General features: G+C 36.5%; 1 protein-coding gene across 1 annotated transcript in view; it reads left to right on the top strand.

Annotated features, from left to right (window-relative positions):
* Positions 1-18,694, top strand: part of NF1 (neurofibromin 1) — a 258,016-nt gene that overhangs the window by 87,030 nt on the left and 152,292 nt on the right. The window contains exons 8-13 of the mRNA XM_040455091.1: positions 1,207-1,380; positions 1,867-1,989; positions 2,227-2,301; positions 7,723-7,854; positions 14,578-14,712; positions 18,449-18,562. Coding sequence (XP_040311025.1) covers positions 1,207-1,380; positions 1,867-1,989; positions 2,227-2,301; positions 7,723-7,854; positions 14,578-14,712; positions 18,449-18,562 — 753 coding nt within the window. The remainder of the gene's footprint in view (positions 1-1,206; positions 1,381-1,866; positions 1,990-2,226; positions 2,302-7,722; positions 7,855-14,577; positions 14,713-18,448; positions 18,563-18,694) is intronic.

Below are 18,694 nucleotides of genomic sequence, written 5' to 3'. Positions count from 1 at the left end.
GAGTCTGATGTTTAACTGACTGAGCTACCCACATGCCCTGAGAGCTTTCTTCTTTTTCATGTGAGCATTTCCAACTATAAATTTTCCTCTTAGCACTGCTTCCACTGCATCCCATTTTTGGTGTGTTGTGTTTTCACTTTGATCTGTTTCAAGATGTTTTCTAATTTGTGTTTTTTTTCTTTGACCATTGGTGTTTAATTTTCATATATCTGTGAACTTTGCAGTTTTCTTTCTGCTGTTGATTTCTAGTTTCATTGTGATCAGAAAAAAATATTTCATATGATTTCAATCTCTTTAAATTTGTTAAGACCTTCCTTGTAGCCTAACATATGGTCTATCGAGGATATTGTTCATGTGAACTGGAGAAGAATATATATTCTGCTGTTTGATCAGTTTAGCTTTTGACATGTTATATTTGAGAATTCATGTAAGTGGAGATGTGAGGTTTTCATTTAGGAGAAAAGCAGAGGGAGAAATGTGTTGATGAGCTGCAAAGAGGGCTTGAGATCACAAGAATGGACAACTTTTTGTGAGGAACAGAATGTAGAGCAATATTGGTATGTCCTTAGAAGGCTGAAGGTTGAATATTGTCTGGAGTTTCAGAAAAGGATTGACAGTTTGACATGGACCATGACTAAGGTAGTATAATATTTAGAAATATTTTGAAAGAGAATATGATCAGCTGAATTCAGGGTTGAGAAGTCAACTACCATGTTTGGGAAGGACTGTTTCTTAAGTCCTTTAATAATTCAACCAAGAGGGGCACCTGAGAGGCTCAGTCGCTTGAGCGTCCGACTTCGGCTCAGGTCATGATCTCACGGTTCGTGGGTTCGAGCCCCGCGTCAGGCTCTGTGCTGACCACTTGCTCAGAGCCTGGAGCCTGCTTCAGAGTCTGTCTCCTTCTCTCTCTCCCCCTCCCCTGCTCACGCTTTGTCTCACTCTTTCTCAAAAATAAATAAATGTAAAAGAAAAAAATTTTTTTAAATAATACAACCAAGAAAGTGAAGAACAGATTCTGATTCTGGGGATTTGAGAAACATGTCAGCGATGACAACTACCTAAATTTTGAAATAAAAAATTGGAAATATCAAGTATGTGGTTTTAGAATATGATTTTTAGAGGCTGATAGTTGGCTATTTTATGAGACAAATCTGAAATGTTAGAAACTTGGCATAATTGTCTCGTTTCTGTATTTGAATTCTGTAGAAGTTGTTTCTGGACAGCCTACGGAAAGCACTTGCCGGCCATGGAGGAAGCAGGCAGCTGACGGAGAGTGCTGCAATAGCCTGTGTCAAACTGTGCAAAGCAAGTACTTATATCAACTGGGAAGACAACTCTGTCATTTTCCTCCTAGTCCAGTCCATGGTGGTTGATCTTAAGGTAATTTGCTTTTTACTTCTCTACCTCAAATTTTAAGAATACCTAAGGAAAAATAAACTTCCAGTATTAGTATTATTATGCTAGATAGTTGTCAGAGATCATTGCTAACACCGAAGTTCTGAATCTTCTTTGATGATACCTTCGTAGGACCTGCTTTTGTTGTTTTTGGGTTACTCAGACTAAATAAAGTGGCTTCGAATTTGACGAAAACACAGAATTAGCCAGTTTTCTTAAGTTATCATAAACATTCAGACTTGGTTTTACAATAACGTAGAAATGAGGGCCTGAAAGGAACCAAACATGGTACAGCAAGAATTTTATCAGACCAACGGACCACAACGTTAGTGTTTTCTACTTCTTCTGGCAACTGAATGTTACTGCCCTCTACGTGGATGCTGTGTTGATATTATTAAATACGAGTAAAAAAAAAAAAAAAATACTGCATGACTGTTTAAAGGCTTTTGTTTTCTCTCGGGATTTTTATAGAACCTGCTTTTTAATCCAAGTAAGCCATTCTCAAGAGGCAGTCAGCCCGCAGATGTGGATCTGATGATTGACTGCCTTGTCTCTTGCTTTCGTATAAGCCCTCACAACAACCAACACTTTAAGGTGAGAACATTCGTTTTTATCCAGTTATGCTTCCTGATGCTGTTGGTCCTTTCTTTATAAATATGAAAAGACTATGAAGATGAATTGGTATTTCTCAATATTATACATTAATATTAATTTTAAGACCTTAAGAATTTATTCTGTTTTTTAAAAACTTTGTTTCTTTTATTCTCATTTGTGCTACAGGATATTTTTCTCTTAGAAATAATATATGATTTTTTTTTCTTTCCCCTGTAGATCTGCCTGGCTCAGAATTCCCCTTCTACATTTCACTATGTGCTGGTAAATTCACTCCATCGAATCATCACCAATGTAAGTCCAAAAGGTATTGCTAAATTACTTAAAATTTTTTTCTTCCTTTATTTCTTTACAAAAGACATTCTTGGTTTATAAAAGGTTTTGAACTTAGATATATCTCTCACAGGTGATTATATCTAGTAATTGATATACATTTGTATTTTTCATATTTAGTTTCATATTCAATTTGGCCTTCCTTTATTGAGGAAGGTGGAGTTAATAGGATCCTTTGGAAAGATTAAACCTGAAATATTTTATTTGCATCAAAAGCCCTGGAGAACAGTGCCACTGAGAATATAATTGAACATTTTCATCCCCAAACTCTTTTTTTTTTTAAGTTTATTTATTTCCTTAGTTGTGTTGGGGGGTGGGGCAGAGAGAGAGCTGGGAGAGAATCCCAAGCAGGCTCCGCCCTGCCAGCGCAGAACCCAATGCTGGGCCCCAACCCACGAACCATGAGATCATGACCTGAGCCACAACCAAGAGCTTGACGCTCAACCGACTGAGCCCCCCAGGTGCCCCACATCCCCAAACTCTTTACATATTATTTTAATATTTCTAGCCTTTCCCCAGCATTTGATATGTTCTGACTTGTCACCTTACCATTTAAGTTAAAAGCAGTAACTAACAATATGTTGTAGGCCAGTATGGTACATTTAGAATGGTGAGATCATATTTGATTGTACTTTTTAGTCTTCCTTAAATATGTGAAATACTAACACACTTAAATAGAGGTATTGACATGATACAAAAGCATATCAGACAAAATAAGCAAGTTCATTAAGAGATACTTGTGAAACTTTGGACTCTGATGTGGGTACATTAAGTAGAAGGATGATGAAACCTTATCAGATTTGGACCATGAAGTTAAAAAATGCTGTTTTTCTGATCATGAAAATAATATTTTGAAGGTTCTCAAGTGTTACTTACCATAGCTCTACTTTAATCCATTTATGGATATTCATAGTTATGTGTAAATTGGCCACATTTTTTCTCCCTCAAAAAGAACGTTAATCACTGATAACTTAGGTATATTTGTCCTCTTTATAGGCAAATTCCACTTTAAGAGTGTATCGCTGATGAATTAAGAGTACCTCCCCACACTTATTTGCCTTGGATGCGTTGAGCTAAATGAAACTCTGCCCACTTTCTTTTCTTTCATCCATCCCTGCAGGGCAAGAATAGCTGTCAATAGAGCTGACTAGTGACACATTTCATTTTCTCCATGGGCGCTAGCATTCTGGGCAGGGCAATTCCTTGCTGTGCAGGACTATCTTGTGCGTGGCCAGACACCTAGTATCCCTCATCCTCATTTCACTAAATACCGTTGGGCCTCTTCCCTCCTCCCACCCCCAGACATTGTGGGCGACTGAAACGCCTTGAGGGAATGATATGTTCCTCACTTGAGTATCATTGGATTAAATGATAGGCGTAAATAACGTAAAATGCTATTTATCCCCGAAGGGAAACTTTAATGAATCTGATCGCAGATAAGGTATGTTTGTATTAAAAACTTACAAAATTTTTACTTTACTTTTGCCAGGGTAATGAGCAAGACATTGTATCCTTAATGTTTACTTTCAGGGTCATTTAAGAAAAAAAGAGATGACTTCCCCCCCTCAGGTTTATGTGTAATTCAGAATTAAAATATTATTATTTTTCTCCTTTGACTTATAATACTAAACACACTCCATTTGTTAGAGTGGATGGTTTTACATAAATGCTTACAACTTGATTTAATAAACCCAAGTGTATACTTTTTTGATTCTTTGTGGCTAGTTACTTTAATTGTGAAATATTTTTGTCTACAATCGAATACATAGAGCACTTTCAAGCATGGACTTGGCACTGCTGTAAGTGGCTGGGCTGCTCCTTTGTGGGTTTAAAGCATGCCTGGAGTGGTACTTCGTGCATGCCTCCATGTACACGGTGAAGTGGTCGTGCGTCCTTCTGTGCTCCGCTGCGTACTGCATGTGTGAGGGCGCGGTGTGTCTGTATCGGAGGTCACGTCTGTACGAAATGAAAAACCCGTATCGACTAACTCGACCTTTAACGAGTAACCTGCCAAAAGCATAAATTTGAGTCTATAAAGTATCTTTTAAAGGTATACTTTAGACAGTGGGTACTTTATCTTATTATAGGTTGTTTGATAAATTGTTTTCTTGGTAGGGTTGGTGTTTTTGTTTTTGTTTTTTCTCCTTCCTGTGGTTTGAGGCTACTAGATACTGAATCTGAAGTACTTTCTGACTGAAAAGGACTATTTATAAAGTAAATATGCAAATTTATGGAATTGACTATTACAGAGTCTCACTGAAGACAGTTATGGAAATAACTTTGTCTTGAAATCACATGAAGTTTTTCTGAGATATTTGGACTCCTAATCTTAAATTTATTCATAGTATAAAATTTCCTTTTCAATGATTCTTGGTTCAATACACCTCATAAGTTCCTGCCTTCCATGGTTCTTTAGCCAAATTCACAGATTTTGTTTCTTATTATCACATTCTCGAGTAAGATAAAAGTTTTACTGATACATTTTTGAGGGTTACGTAGGAGTGGTAATGGTTTGCAGTTGTTTTTTTTTTTTCCTTCTGTGAAACATACTCATACTCCGTTCACAAGTACAGTGTTTAGGTCTAAGATATTCTACTGTTTCTTCTTAAGAAATCTGCAAGCCTGTTCACTATTTGAATTTTGTCATACTGTAAACATTTGTCAGCTTCAAATATGGTACTTCTAGTACGGTCACTTTTTTATTATGGCATGCTGTAAGAGATGAATTACAGTTATAAGATCTGTGTTACGTACTTAATCCTTACTGGCTTCCTTTGGGTTAAGTTAGGTATGTTGTTATAATTGGGAAACTAAAGAAATAGTAATACACATATCTGACCCAGATATCTTAGCCATCAGCGGAACATGCTGTGGCTAGCATGGTACTTGGTATTCACTCTGTTTTGTCCCTTATGGCAGTTTGTTGTAGTTTCCTCATGGGTAGCTCCCGTACCGAGAATGACAGGACCTCTTCCTACCAAGAGGCTGGATAAGTTGTTCTCTCCAACACATTTGAAAATTTATTTAAGCAATCTCTTGAAGAATCGTTATAGTTTGCTCATACTATGTACTTGTAAAAGTATTGCCATTTGTTTGGCAATAAACGTAGTGTTTTCGAGAAAAAAAAAAAAAGAATGTCTACTTTCGTTGACTAGTTTCAGAACGGACACATTTAGTAACTGTGTAAAACACTATAATTTTTACCAACCACATGATGTCTAGTTTTTAGTGCGTATTTAATTTGAAAGTGTATCTTTAACTTTTATATTAAAATGAATAAATTTTTATATTATGAAAATCACTAAATCATGAGTTAAAATCACATTATTTTAGAAGATGCACCTGGTACCATGGTACAATTTCAACAGCTATTAAAGTAATGTAGTAGTTTGGATCAGGTGTTATATGGGATGCATTTCTCTTTAGTTAGTTTCTGACAGGATATTATGGGGTCAGGAGAGTTAGTAGGACCTTTATCTCATTGCATTTTGTGATTATTCAGCCTTTGTCTCTTTAAGCCGATTAATACAAGCTGTGTAAATTAGTAAATAAATGGAGATCAAGCTGTATTGATTGCTTGGGCAAGTCAAATGACTGAATTGACCAGAGTTTAAAGAATCCATTATATAACCAAACTAAAATTTGTTCATTTGTTAGGTAGGAATGAGCTTATGTAGAGTGAGGGTTGAGGGAATAGCAGTATCAACCGTACTTTCCAAAGAGAGTAGTATTTCTTCCCTCACAGCTTTGGGGTCCCTTCCTAAATAGAGTTCAGTGTTCAAGTTGTGTGTCGTAAGTTGATTGTATAATTTACTACCCAGTAAATAGAGTTTCGTAACCCATAGTTTTAGGTTAAAGTGATATAACTTGATGCTGCTGCCTAAAATACTCTGACGATTATGGGTGAAGAAATTAAAAGTTGAGAATTTAACGAGCTTAGTTTTGAGTGAGAAGGAACCTGGGATTAGGATATGAAGCTCTTAAATCCTCCGCCTGTGTTAATTCAGTCATTCTCTCACGTGTCTCCTCTGCAGTGGGAGTGTCATAAACTGGATGCCTGTGTAATAACCTATGTGTTAAGTGGTCCCGTATGGCTTGCATAATCTCCATATATAGTGAACATTCATTTTTGTCTTGACCAATAGACTTTATAGTTTTATTCATTTTAGTAATATGGTAATTTTTTTTGTTTGTTTATTGGAGAGAGAGGGCATGCACAGGAGGGGCAGAGAGGGTGGGGGAGGAGAGATAATCCCAAGCAGGCTTCACGCTGTCGGTACAAGGAGCTGGATGTGGGGCTCAAACTCACGAACCTGTGAGATCATGACCTGAGCTGCAATCAAGAGTCGGATGCTTAACTGACTGAGCCACCCAGGCACCCCCATAATATAGTAATTAATTTAATTTAATTTTATTTTATTTTTTCAACGTTTATTTATTTTTGGGACAGAGAGAGACAGAGCATGAACGGGGAGGGGCAGAGAGAGAGGGAGACACAGAATCGGAAACAGGCTCCAGGCTCTGAGCCATCAGCCCAGAGCCTGACGCGGGGCTCGAACTCACGGACCGCGAGATCGTGACCTGGCTGAAGTCGGACGCTTAACCGACTGCGCCACCCAGGCGCCCCAGTAATTAATTTTAAAGTTACATTAGACACTATTCAAATAAAATAGTCACTAGAAACTAGAATCAGAGCTAAATGGGCGAAACTGACAGATATTTACAGAAAATAATTACATCTAAACAATATTTAGCTATGAGCAGTTTGTCCTTGTGGTAATCATTAGTCTTTTCATTTATTATACCATCATTGCATATCAATTTAAGGTTATAGGTTTACTAATAGCTTTATCTCATTTACTAATTTTATGTTGTACCAATCACTGTTGTTTGTAGGCATATAAGTGATGGTTTGCCGCATAGTCCTTCAACATTGTGTTGAACCACTAATCTTTCTTAAAACTTTGATAATAGCATTCTTATGTGGGAGAATACATACTATAAATGCATATGTTTCTGAAATGTGTAAAAGTTAAACTTAAAAAAAAAAAAAAGAAAAAGATTGGCTACAGAATTAGCTTTCTAAAGACTCTTTGTTTTTCAGATTCATTGGCTTATCAGTGAGAAACGATAGTCTCAATATGCCCATGCACATGAAGTGGCAGTTTGTCTCATGTTCATTATTATATTTTAAAATACATGTATGGTTCGGTGTTTGAATTAAAGATCTTATTTGAAGACTTTGGAAATCATGGTGTGTGTTTGCATGGTCCTAGAAAATTTTTCACGGAAGGCTAAAACCTAAGACTACAGTGTTAACCAGAGCATGTAACTCATGCAAATTTATACTTTTCTTCTCTTATGGTCTCTGTTTTTCTCTAGTCTGCGTTGGATTGGTGGCCTAAGATCGATGCTGTATATTGTCACTCAGTCGAGCTTCGAAACATGTTTGGTGAAACGCTTCATAAAGCAGTGCAGGGTTGTGGAGCACACCCAGCAATACGAATGGCACCGGTAAGAGGAATCGTGAATTTTGAATTCCCCCTTCTTCCTATTGCGTTTTCAGTGTCTCCATCCTATTCCTGTTTTTTTGATTATTTTAGAAAATCAAATGAGTCCTTCCTTTTCTGTAAGTATCGTGGTATGTTGCATCCTGCATTATTGTTGCAATGCTAGCTAATGGTGTTTGTTTTTCACGATTTCAGTGAGTCGAACTTGTTTTTCTTAGAGAAATTTTCCCACAAAATGCTGTTAAAAATCTTAATTTCTTTTTCTTTCGTTCTCCTTTTTTTTTTCCCCCTTACTTTCTTTTTGCTGTAACTTTTCCTTATGAATCAAAATATTTTGGTTTGCTCTTCATCTTTGGGGATGAGTAGGGAAGCTGACTCCTGGGTTAGAGTGAATGTTTCTATACCGTTTTTGCCCACTGGATGCTGGACACGGCACATAGGAAATTAGAAATAAAATGAAACATTTTTATCTAAAATATTTCATATTTCAGCAAATGTGCTATCATTCAGCAAATGATAGGCACTTTGATACTGAAGTTCATGTTTAAACTTAGTAAAAAGAGTCTTTTCAAATGAGGTATTCTAACAGATTAGTATTCTTAAATGGAATTTTAAAACTCGTATGGAACCAATTGAAACAGATAGTTACAGGATCATAGAAGTCATTTCTTGGTATTTATGTATAACAAGAGTATTCTACATGGCAACTCTTGACATTGATTGGTGGTGCTTTGTCTTCTGCTTCTTATTTTCTATTCTTATTGGCTGCTGTCGCTCACATGATCAGATGCCAACCAGTCACTGTTTTGCATGGCAGTGGGCTTCTGTGGCTGTAAGTATGATCCATTGTAACTACCTCAGAAAAGTCCTTGGTTTCTTTGACTTTTCTGTGTATAGTTACTGTTATAGTCACATCATGTCATTTCAAATGAAAACGTAGCATGTTTTTACCTATTGGTAAAACATTTTTTGGTAAAAATTGGTAAAAAATTTTTTCTGGTAAGTTAGCCATTTCACACTCATAATTTAAATAGCTTTCTCCTCTTTTCCCAAGTTTCCTTAGTCAATAAAATATTTTGGTTCAATACAATTGTAGTTCACTCTTATCCAGTTGTCAGTAGTTGTTTCTGAGGATTATTTATCTCAGATGTTCAAATAGAGACGTTTGCTATACTGAATACTTTAGGATTATTTAGTCTAAAAAATTATAGCCAAAGAACATGGAAATTATGTTTTATTCAATAAAATAAATAAAACACAAACTATTTTTAGTTGACTTTTTGTGATGCCAAGTACTTAGTTTTTTAAAAAATTGAAAATTTCGCTCTAATTGGAGGTAAACATAAATAATAGTTACTTAAATGTTAAATAACTAGACATCATTTTACAAGTTGTCTTGGAAAATGACTTAAAATAATTGTTTAACAATTAATTCGTTCTAGATATCCTATAGTAAATAGAACTTTGACTTTTTAAAGTTTCTAATTCTTTGGGCAGAAAATTAATGGCCTTCAATAGTAGAAACTGGTAGAAAGTTAATAGTCGCTTCCACTTTAACTTCAGTATCCACTTTACCAGCCATCTGCAGTTTCACTTCCTGTGCATGAGGACTGAAAGAAAGTGAAACAAAATTAGTCCTTTGAACAAAGACAAAATTTGACTGGTAGTCTGAAAATGTTCCCTACGTTTAGAAGTTATTTTACATCTTAGCCTTACTTATTAACTGATTCCAGGAGCAACATACTGTAGTACTGAAAGTTCATGAAAACCACAGCTAGACTTCTTTTGGTCCAAGGACACCTATGATAAGAATTGAGTTTTTATTTCCTATTATTCTCTGAAGGTGTCAGTATACATTTGATTTGTGAAATCATTCTTAAGCTGTTTACTTTCATATAATTATATATGAAATTTTGTGTGTATGTATGTGTATGAATATGTACTATATGTGTGTATGAAATTATACATAGTGGCCGAAGGAGGGTTTTCTGCCTGATATTCTTACCGGGAAAATTAATTAACAAATTAATCTGAAATAATTTTTTAGAATAATAAAATTTTACTATTGAGATGATCTTTAAGGTGAATCTTTTCCCTTTTAAACCTGGTGCTGTGAACAGTCAGACAGTAAATGTGGAAATTCTGAGCTCTCCCATAAGCTGCCGGGCATAGTGTTAACACCAGGGAAGCGTGATGAGCTAAAAAGACAAGGCACTTACCCTCACAGAGATGCCAGTCTTGTAGCTCTTGCTTGAGCACTTCTAATAAAGAGCTCACCACAGGTGGCCCTCAAGCCCGAAACATAGGAAATTTGTAGTAAATGGTTTAAATGTGTGACATCAGGGTTTCTCAACCTTGGCACTGTTGGTATTTTTAAATGTTGTAGGAGACGGTTGTAGGGGACTATCCTGTGTTCTGTAGAATGTTTAGCAGCATTTCTAGCCTCTACCACTACATGCCAGTAACACCACCCTGCTGGCTGCTGGTCTTGAAAAGCAAAAATGTCTCCAGACATTTCCAGTTATCCCTCGGGAGACAAAACTGCCCCCAGTTGAAAACCACTGTGTTAACATGATATGTTCAGTGCGTTGTCCTCATTTGCATTGCCCCAGATGTTGTGTCTGCTTCTTCCATAGGACAGCACTGCAGATATTTCAGTAAAGTTATCTTGAACTGCTAAGGTTTCTTTTTTTAAATATGATTTTAGAATTGGGAAGGGTTTAATTATTTCAGCTTTCTTTAAAAGCTTGTGTGTGTGTGTGTGTGTGTGCGTGCGCGTGCACATGCACGCACGTGCTGTTTGATCTGTTTTTACCGCTGAGGAAACTGAGGCACATATAATGTTTAGTGAATGACAGATAGTCATGATTAGTGAATAATTGACATTCTTTCCAATGCCTGTCCAGTTCTTTAGCTGTCTTACCTCATTAGTGCATTAGTTTGATCAAAGCAGGAGCTCCATCTGGCTTGTCCAGCACTGGGTTCCTGGCCCCCCCAGAACGCTATCTGGCACGTAGTAGGCATTTAGTGCATATGTGTTGAATGAGTGAAGTAATTTCTTTCCTGATTTGCTTTTAAACCTCTCCTCTTCTGCTTCTCTTCTGGAAAGGATTCAAGCTAACATTTTTTTTTCCCAATTAAAATGACATATGAAGATCCGCTTTTAGTGTTGCAGATGTGGTATAATTGAAGAATGCCATTAACCTGCTGTGTCTGCATACACGTATTCTACTAATAATATAGTCTAAGATTACATTGTTTTCTTAGATTGAGCTCTTCATCACTTAAACTCTTTAGCCTTAACATATACACAATGGGCCATAGCTTCTCCATTTTATACTTTGGTAATATTTTTAAAAGTTTGAAATATTTTTCTTAGCACTGTTTTGAAACTCGTTTACTCGTTTTGAAACTCGGGTAGCCTATTAATGATAGCTGTATGAGTTTTCACAAATATGTGTAATTACTGCACATTTTGCTTCTAAAGGAGATATGCTCTTACATGCCTATAATTTAGTCATAGTCTTAAATAAGGTAACAAATGGTTTGGGCCCTTAATAGACAGCTACATATTCTGATTAATGAATTTATTCCTGGGCGCGACTGCTTCTCTTCTTTGGCCAAAGTGCGTGTACTATGTTGGATTCTTACTAATATCTGCAGGATGGAAGGTCAATAAATTAATGGATGGATAATTTTTTTTTTTTTTTTTACATTTCTGGTTAAAAATGTATTTCTTCTTTAGCATGCTGTTCCGCCTTTTATAGAACCCCCTAATGTCCATTAATTAAAAGGTATTTGAATTGAAAACTTTATTTAACCTTTTCAAGTCAGTGCTGGAACAAAATTTATATGCTGATTCCTGAGATGAAGAAATGACATAATTAAACTATTATTTACTGTTAGAAAATGATTACCGAGGAAAAGATAATTATTAAATCTGTTAATTGTTCTCTGATCTGTGTTCCTGTGCACTTGGTTGTGTCAGGGAAGAACAGTTGCACTTAGTTACATCTTAGTAAATATTTGTTCCATGAGAGTTGATCACCTTGATCTAAGGTGTTAGCATGACTTAGAATGAAAGAATAAAGTTTAATGGGAACAAATGGTAAAAACAGAATTGATTAAATGCATTTGGTAAGATATTTGCTGTGGGAATATAAATATGCAAGCAAACAGTATTTCTGAGTTTTGCTATTTCCTTTCTATATTGATATTCTTGAGCATTGATGTGGATGTTAGGTAGTAGTTCTTCCCCTTTGAGGACCAGAACCCTTCAGTGTCCTCAGGCATACTAACAAATGCGTCTTACACTTAGACGTGGAGAATTGTGGCTGTGTGTTACAGATGTGCATCTCTGCTTTTTACCTTTGAAGGACAGCCTATTTACTTGGACATTTTTATTATGTGTTCATAGCTGCTGAATATCCTGTTATCTGTATATTTGCGATTTTTCCTAAGAAGCCATACAGGCACCCAACAGGCATATGAAAACATGCTCAACGTCACTAAACATCAAGGAAGTGCAAATCAGAACCACAATGACATATCACCTCACACTAGTCAGACTGATTAGAAAAAAGACAAGAAATGACAGGTATTGGCAAGGATGTGGAGAAAAGGGAACCCTTGTTCATCGTTGGTCACGATGTAAATTGGTTCAGCCTATGGAAAATGGTATGGAGGTTTTTCAGAAAATTAAAAATAGAGATATTATACAGTCCATTGTCTCCACTCCTAGGTATTTATTTGTGAAGAAAGCAAAACACTGATTTGAAAAGACATGCACTGCTATGTTCGTAGTAACATTATTTGCCATAGCAAGATATGGAAGCAACCTAAGTGTCCATTAGATAGATGAGTGGGTAAGAAGATGTAGTTGTGTGTATACACACACACACACACACACACACACACACACACACACACACACACGCTGGAATATTATTCAGCCATAAAAAAAGAATGAAATCTTGCCATTTGCAACAACATGGATGGACCTGGGGGTATTATGCTAAGTGAAATAAGTCAGAGAAAGACAAATATCATATGATTTTAGTTGTATGTGGAATCTAAAAAACAAAACAGACTGATAGGTACAGAGAACAAACTGATGGTTGGCAGATGGGAGGGCAGTGGAGTGATCAACGAAACAAGTGAAGGGGATTAAGAGATACTTTCAGTTATAAAATAAGTAAGACTTGCTGGAATACACAGCATAAGGAATATAATCAATAATATTGTAACCACTTTCTATGGTGGCAGATGGTAACTAGACTTACTGTGGTGACCATTTTGTAATGTATATAAATATTAAATCACTATGTTATACACCTAAAACTAGACATTTTTAAACTAAAAGTATTAATAAATAAAGGCATATGTGTCAAAACTAGATATTTTATGTCCTCTTAAAGAAAAGGGGGAAACGATTTATAACAATAGAAAGAGGTGGTTTTGTATCCAGAATATAATTGTTGGATTTTTCATTGAGTAACAGGCATAATTATGATATCAGCACAGCATCTACCGCAGTATCTCTGTAATTGAAGCACGTTTTTCATGATTTATCTTTGTCAAAGCCTTCTTTCTTTGTTTTATCAATGTTCTTCAGGCAAAATACATGCATTTAGTAACTCAAGAGAGATGGAATGCCATTGAAGGAAAAGGCAGAATTTACCATTAAACTATTAAGTACAGAGACCGACTATATAGCATATTTCATCAATTCTAAGAAGCGCTTTAGTTTTTAACATCTCTGAAATTGGGAACACATCTTATTTGGTGTCTTAGAGTTGACAGTGGTTTTTCATTTCTTGTGGTACATTAATGATGCATCTTAGTTAAATTAATGTCATAGATTGTCTGAAATATTTGTGTATATTTGTGTGGGATAAATGTTAAATGAATTGCTCAAAGTATGTATTTGTGAGAGCTATAGACTAAATATTTTATCCCTAATGTGTCTACAGTTTGGAAAATTGTTCTTCTACATAGGAGTCAACTTGATATTAAAGTGTTTAGTATTTTAAGGAATTTTCATTTAAACTTTATTAAATACATTATATAAGAATAATATGAATGTTACAAAAATAGTTTCCATTTGTTTTTTATTTAAATTGAATTTTATTTTATTTTTATTTTTAAAATATAATTTATTGACAAATTGGTTTCCATACAACACCCAATGCTCATCCCAAGTGCCCCCCTCAATGCCCATCACCCACTTTCCCCTCTCTCTTACCCCCCCATAAACCCTCAGTTTGTTCTCAGAAATTTTATTTTAATATAGAGAGAGAGAGTGAGAGAGCATGGGGGAGAGGGACAGAGGGCGAGAGAGCAAGAGAGAATCCTTCCAGAGGGCGAGAGAGGAAAAGAGAGAGAATCCTTAGCAGGCTTCTTGCTCAGCGCAGAGCCCAATGTGGGGCTCGATCCTACAACCCTGGCGGGGATCATGACCTGAGCTGAAATCAAGAGTTGGTCACTTAACCAACTGAGCCACCCAGGCACTGTCCCAATTTTCATTTGTTTTTTAAGCTTAATAATATTAACCTTATACTTACTCAGATGTTTCTACTCTTACCACACATACATCTGTGGTATAAAATGGCTGCTTTTTCAAAGCTTTTTAATAATAGATTTATTTTCAAAAAGTTAGATAGCTATTTTCGTTAACGTGATATCTGATTCTTACAAGGTGATGACATGTTTTTGTTTTTATTTGTAGAGTCTTACATTTAAAGAAAAAGTAACAAGCCTTAAATTTAAAGAAAAACCTACAGACCTGGAGACAAGAAGCTATAAGTATCTTCTCCTGTCCATGGTGAAACTCATTCATGCGGATCCAAAGCTCTTGCTTTGTGTAAGTATTTTATACGAGAGGTCTTGAAATTACTACAATAACTTAATTTGGTTTAAGTGAAATGCCAAGACCTTGGAGATCATTATTAGCTAAATAACACTCACTGACCCTTTCTGCTCATGCTTGAAACCTAAGACACCTTTAAGAAAACTAACTTCGGGGCGCCTGGGTGGCGCAGTCGGTTAAGCGTCCGACTTCAGCCAGGTCACGATCTCGCGGTCCAGGAGTTCGAGCCCCGCGTCGGGCTCTGGGCTGATGGCTCAGAGCCTGGAGCCTGTTTCCGATTCTGTGTCTCCCTCTCTCTCTGTCCCACGCCCGTTCATGCTCTGTCTCTCTCTGTCCCAAAAATAAATAAACGTTGAAAAAAAAAATTTTTTTTTTAAATAAAAAAATAAAATAAAAAAAAGAAAACTAACTTAGAAGTTACATTTCTCTGATACCAATATAATTAGATCAGATTTCTTACCCTTTTCCTCGGTTTTCCTTGTCATTAAACTAGCATGTTTTTGTGAGATCTTCTTTCTTTACTCTGTTACCAGGTTTGTATTATTTAGACATTATGCTGGGGTGGTGGTGGAGGTAATGAAGCAACCATAAATCCGAGTGCTTTCTCGTGGTCATAGTTGGTTTTTAAGTATCCAGTTGCTATTGCCAAACCCTTTAGGTTTTTTTTATTTCCCTTTCTTCCTGTCATCAACCTATTATCACTGGCTTTGCCTGGAAATACTGTATTGGAAGGAGAAGGAGAAGGAGATGGGAATGGGTATGGTTAGCACTTAATTTTTATCCTAACTGCTTTTGCAGCCTCAGATGGCATTCCTGAGGGCAATACTGTGGTACACAGTAAGTGGGAACTAACAGGTAAATGAGTGATAGTTACATGAAGTGGTTAAAAGCATGGGCTCTAGAGACAGACTAGTTATGTGATTTGGGTGACTTAACCTCTCTTAGTTTTCTCATAATGATAATAATAGTACCTATCTCAGATTGTAAAGCTTGAGATAGTACACTCGTGCTTTTAGGAATAACGTTTAATAAATGCATAATAAGCACTAAATAAATGTTAACTATTATTATTATTAATAAAATGCAGTTGACATCAATATTAATGTTATTAATGCCCCAAGTATGACAGTTACGTATTGTGCAGGTCATAGGATAACATGTTTAAGCTTTGTTGAAGTTTCTCCAGTCTCTGGAGAGCAGCATCCAGAAAGATTTCTTGCTGCTTTGTTTAGCAGTAGGTTTTATAAGTGCTAAGGTGCTTTCAAATTACTACATATAGGAGTTCATAATTTGATGTCCGTATTTTCAAGAGTTCTGTGAACCCCTTCAATGAAAAAAAAGTGTAATGAGTGTTTTTTTTTCTGCAGAGAAATAAGAGGGGAGAGACACACACACACACAGAATTTCTAAAGGGATTAATAATGCCAAAGGAAGGCCTGTCATATTTTGAACTCTTTGAGAAGCCCATCCAAATTTGGGAGTCTAGTAGAATAGATTGTTAGAATTAGGCATGGAAAATTTCACAAAATCTTACCAGGGAGACAGTAAAGGTAATCAAATCCCCTTTCTCCTCATGTCTTTGTGTGTAGCACAAGTTATTTGTGGTAATATTTCATCATGCATTTCACTTAATAGAGGACCAGCTCTCTGCATGGCTATAATTCAGGGTAAAGAATGCACCAAAGTCACGAGTGCCGTCAGTGTTAAGTATTCCATTATTCAAAGAACAAGAACTTGGTCTTTTCCAAGATTGGAATTTAGTAAGCAGAGTCCATTTAAAATTGAAATTATTCTCTTTGCTGCCATCTAGTGGTTAGGCAACTTTTCTCAGCGCAACCAAAGGTAAGTTAAAGTAGATTCACTGTATACTTAAGTATTTTCTATTTAAATCTTAGTAAATAGGAGAAATGTAGGAGTAACTTAAGTGATGTCAGTCATGGTATTTTTAAAGTAACAATTTAATATCTTTCATCTCTACCCTAATCCATATTACTCTCATGTTGTCTAGCCTCCTAATTGTCCAGCTAACATCCTCTCCTACCTCCCTCTAAACATTTCTCTGCACTAAAGGTCTGGTGATCTCTTTGAAAAGCAAATCTTATCATGCCTTTTGCCCAGCTTAACATGTGTTAGTTGAAATTGCTCTTGGAATAAAGACCTTTTGGTCTCCAAAGAGACCTACAGGGGCATGCAGAGTCTGACTCCTACCTGCCCCTTCTGCCACATCTAGCATTATATTTTTCTTTCTCTTTTTTCTGTAGTCATGATGGTCTGTTCATTCCATCTTACCACATTCCTTCATACCTGCCCCTGCTGTTTCTTCTGCTTATGATACACTTCTCTTTCCTCTTTACAATAGTAATTCCTGCTAATTTTGAGCTGTGATCACTGCCCTAAGGAAGCCTCCATGAAATTGTGCCACATTTCTCTATCACGGTGCTCATAGCAGCTTGTAGCTTCGTAGTTCTTATCTCATTTGCAGTTTTACAGTTGTTGGTCTAGTTATTTTATTGATGTTTGTTTTTCCCACGAGATTACATGTTCCAAGAGGGTAGGAAACACTTTTTTAAAAATATTTATTTATTTATTTTGAGAGAGAGAGTGTGCATGCATGCACAGGGGAGGGGGGAGAGAGAGAGAGACAGACAGACAGACAGACTCCCAAGCAGGCTCCATACTCAGTGCAGAGCCCAATGTGGGGCTCAATCTCAAAAACCATGAGATCATGACCTGAGCTGAAATCAAGAGTTGGATGCTCAACTGACTGAGCCACCCAGGTGCCCCAGAAACACATCTTTTCAACTTGCTATGTCTTTGGTATTCAATAAATGTTACCGAGTTATTTGTGAACGAATATAAATTTTTTAAAGTAGGCTAACAGTTGTGAATTATACTCCGGGATGAGGGCTTACCTTAATCATTATGGCGGGAAAGAATCTAGTTAGTAAAATAAAATAGGGACACAGGTTGTATTGGTCTCACTTAAATGAGCCATATGTTCGTGAAGTGTAAATAGTTGCATCCAAGCTACAGGAAGCATTTTAGTCTCTTAAGGTAGACATGTGCATTTATGTACCCCGTGGAAGTGCTTTGCTTAGTACCCAGCGTTTTTCCACAATGAAACAGACTGCAGTGTGGGTATCTGGAGGTGTGGATTCCAGCCTTGGACGGCCTAAGGCGGTCCTTTCTACTAGACCGGACCTGTTCTTTGCCTTTGAGTGCAGTCATTTGTAAGATTAAAACCAGTAAGCTCCAAACCAGAGGTGTAGTATTTAGCCAGTGTAGTGTTGGTGAAAAAAATTACCTGCTCCTTATATATAAGGTATGATTTCTTAATTAAAAAGCTAATACTTAGTTTTTGTTTTCTTTTAATGAGAATTTTCTCTGGACATTATTCACATGAAGGAACAGTATAGCTGTAGATTAAGCGACTCCTTAACAAAAGCAGTTCTGACTTTTAAAAAATTCCCCAATTGTTATTTTATCGAGATATACACATACCATGAAATTCACTATTTTAAAGTGTACAGTTTACTGGTTTTAGTACATTTACAAGATTCTGCAGCATTACCACTATCTAATTCTAGAACATTTCTAGAACATTGTCATAACCCTAAAGAGAAGCTTAGTGTACCCATCAGCATTCACTCTCCATTCCCTTTTCTCTCTGGCCCCTGTTAGGTGATAGATACATTTTTTTTAATTGAGGCTTGCTTTTTTTCCCTTGCAGAATCCAAGGAAACAGGGGCCTGAAACCCAAGGCAGTACAGCGGAATTAATTACAGGGCTCGTCCAGCTGGTCCCTCAGTCACACATGCCAGAGATCGCACAGGAGGCAATGGAGGTAAGGGGAAATGAATTCTGGGCTCTTGAAGGAAAGCTTGTAAATGTATATGTTCTTCATATTTCTTTGGTGTGTGGTTTCTATGATGTCATTTCTGGACATCTGTCAGAGAGAGATGGCATTTCTAGAAGT

This window comes from Herpailurus yagouaroundi, unplaced genomic scaffold, assembly GCF_014898765.1.
Source record: "Herpailurus yagouaroundi ecotype Mexico unplaced genomic scaffold, PumYag 215, whole genome shotgun sequence".
Lineage (NCBI taxonomy): Eukaryota > Metazoa > Chordata > Mammalia > Carnivora > Felidae > Herpailurus > Herpailurus yagouaroundi.
This window is presented reverse-complemented; position numbering and strand designations above follow the sequence as displayed.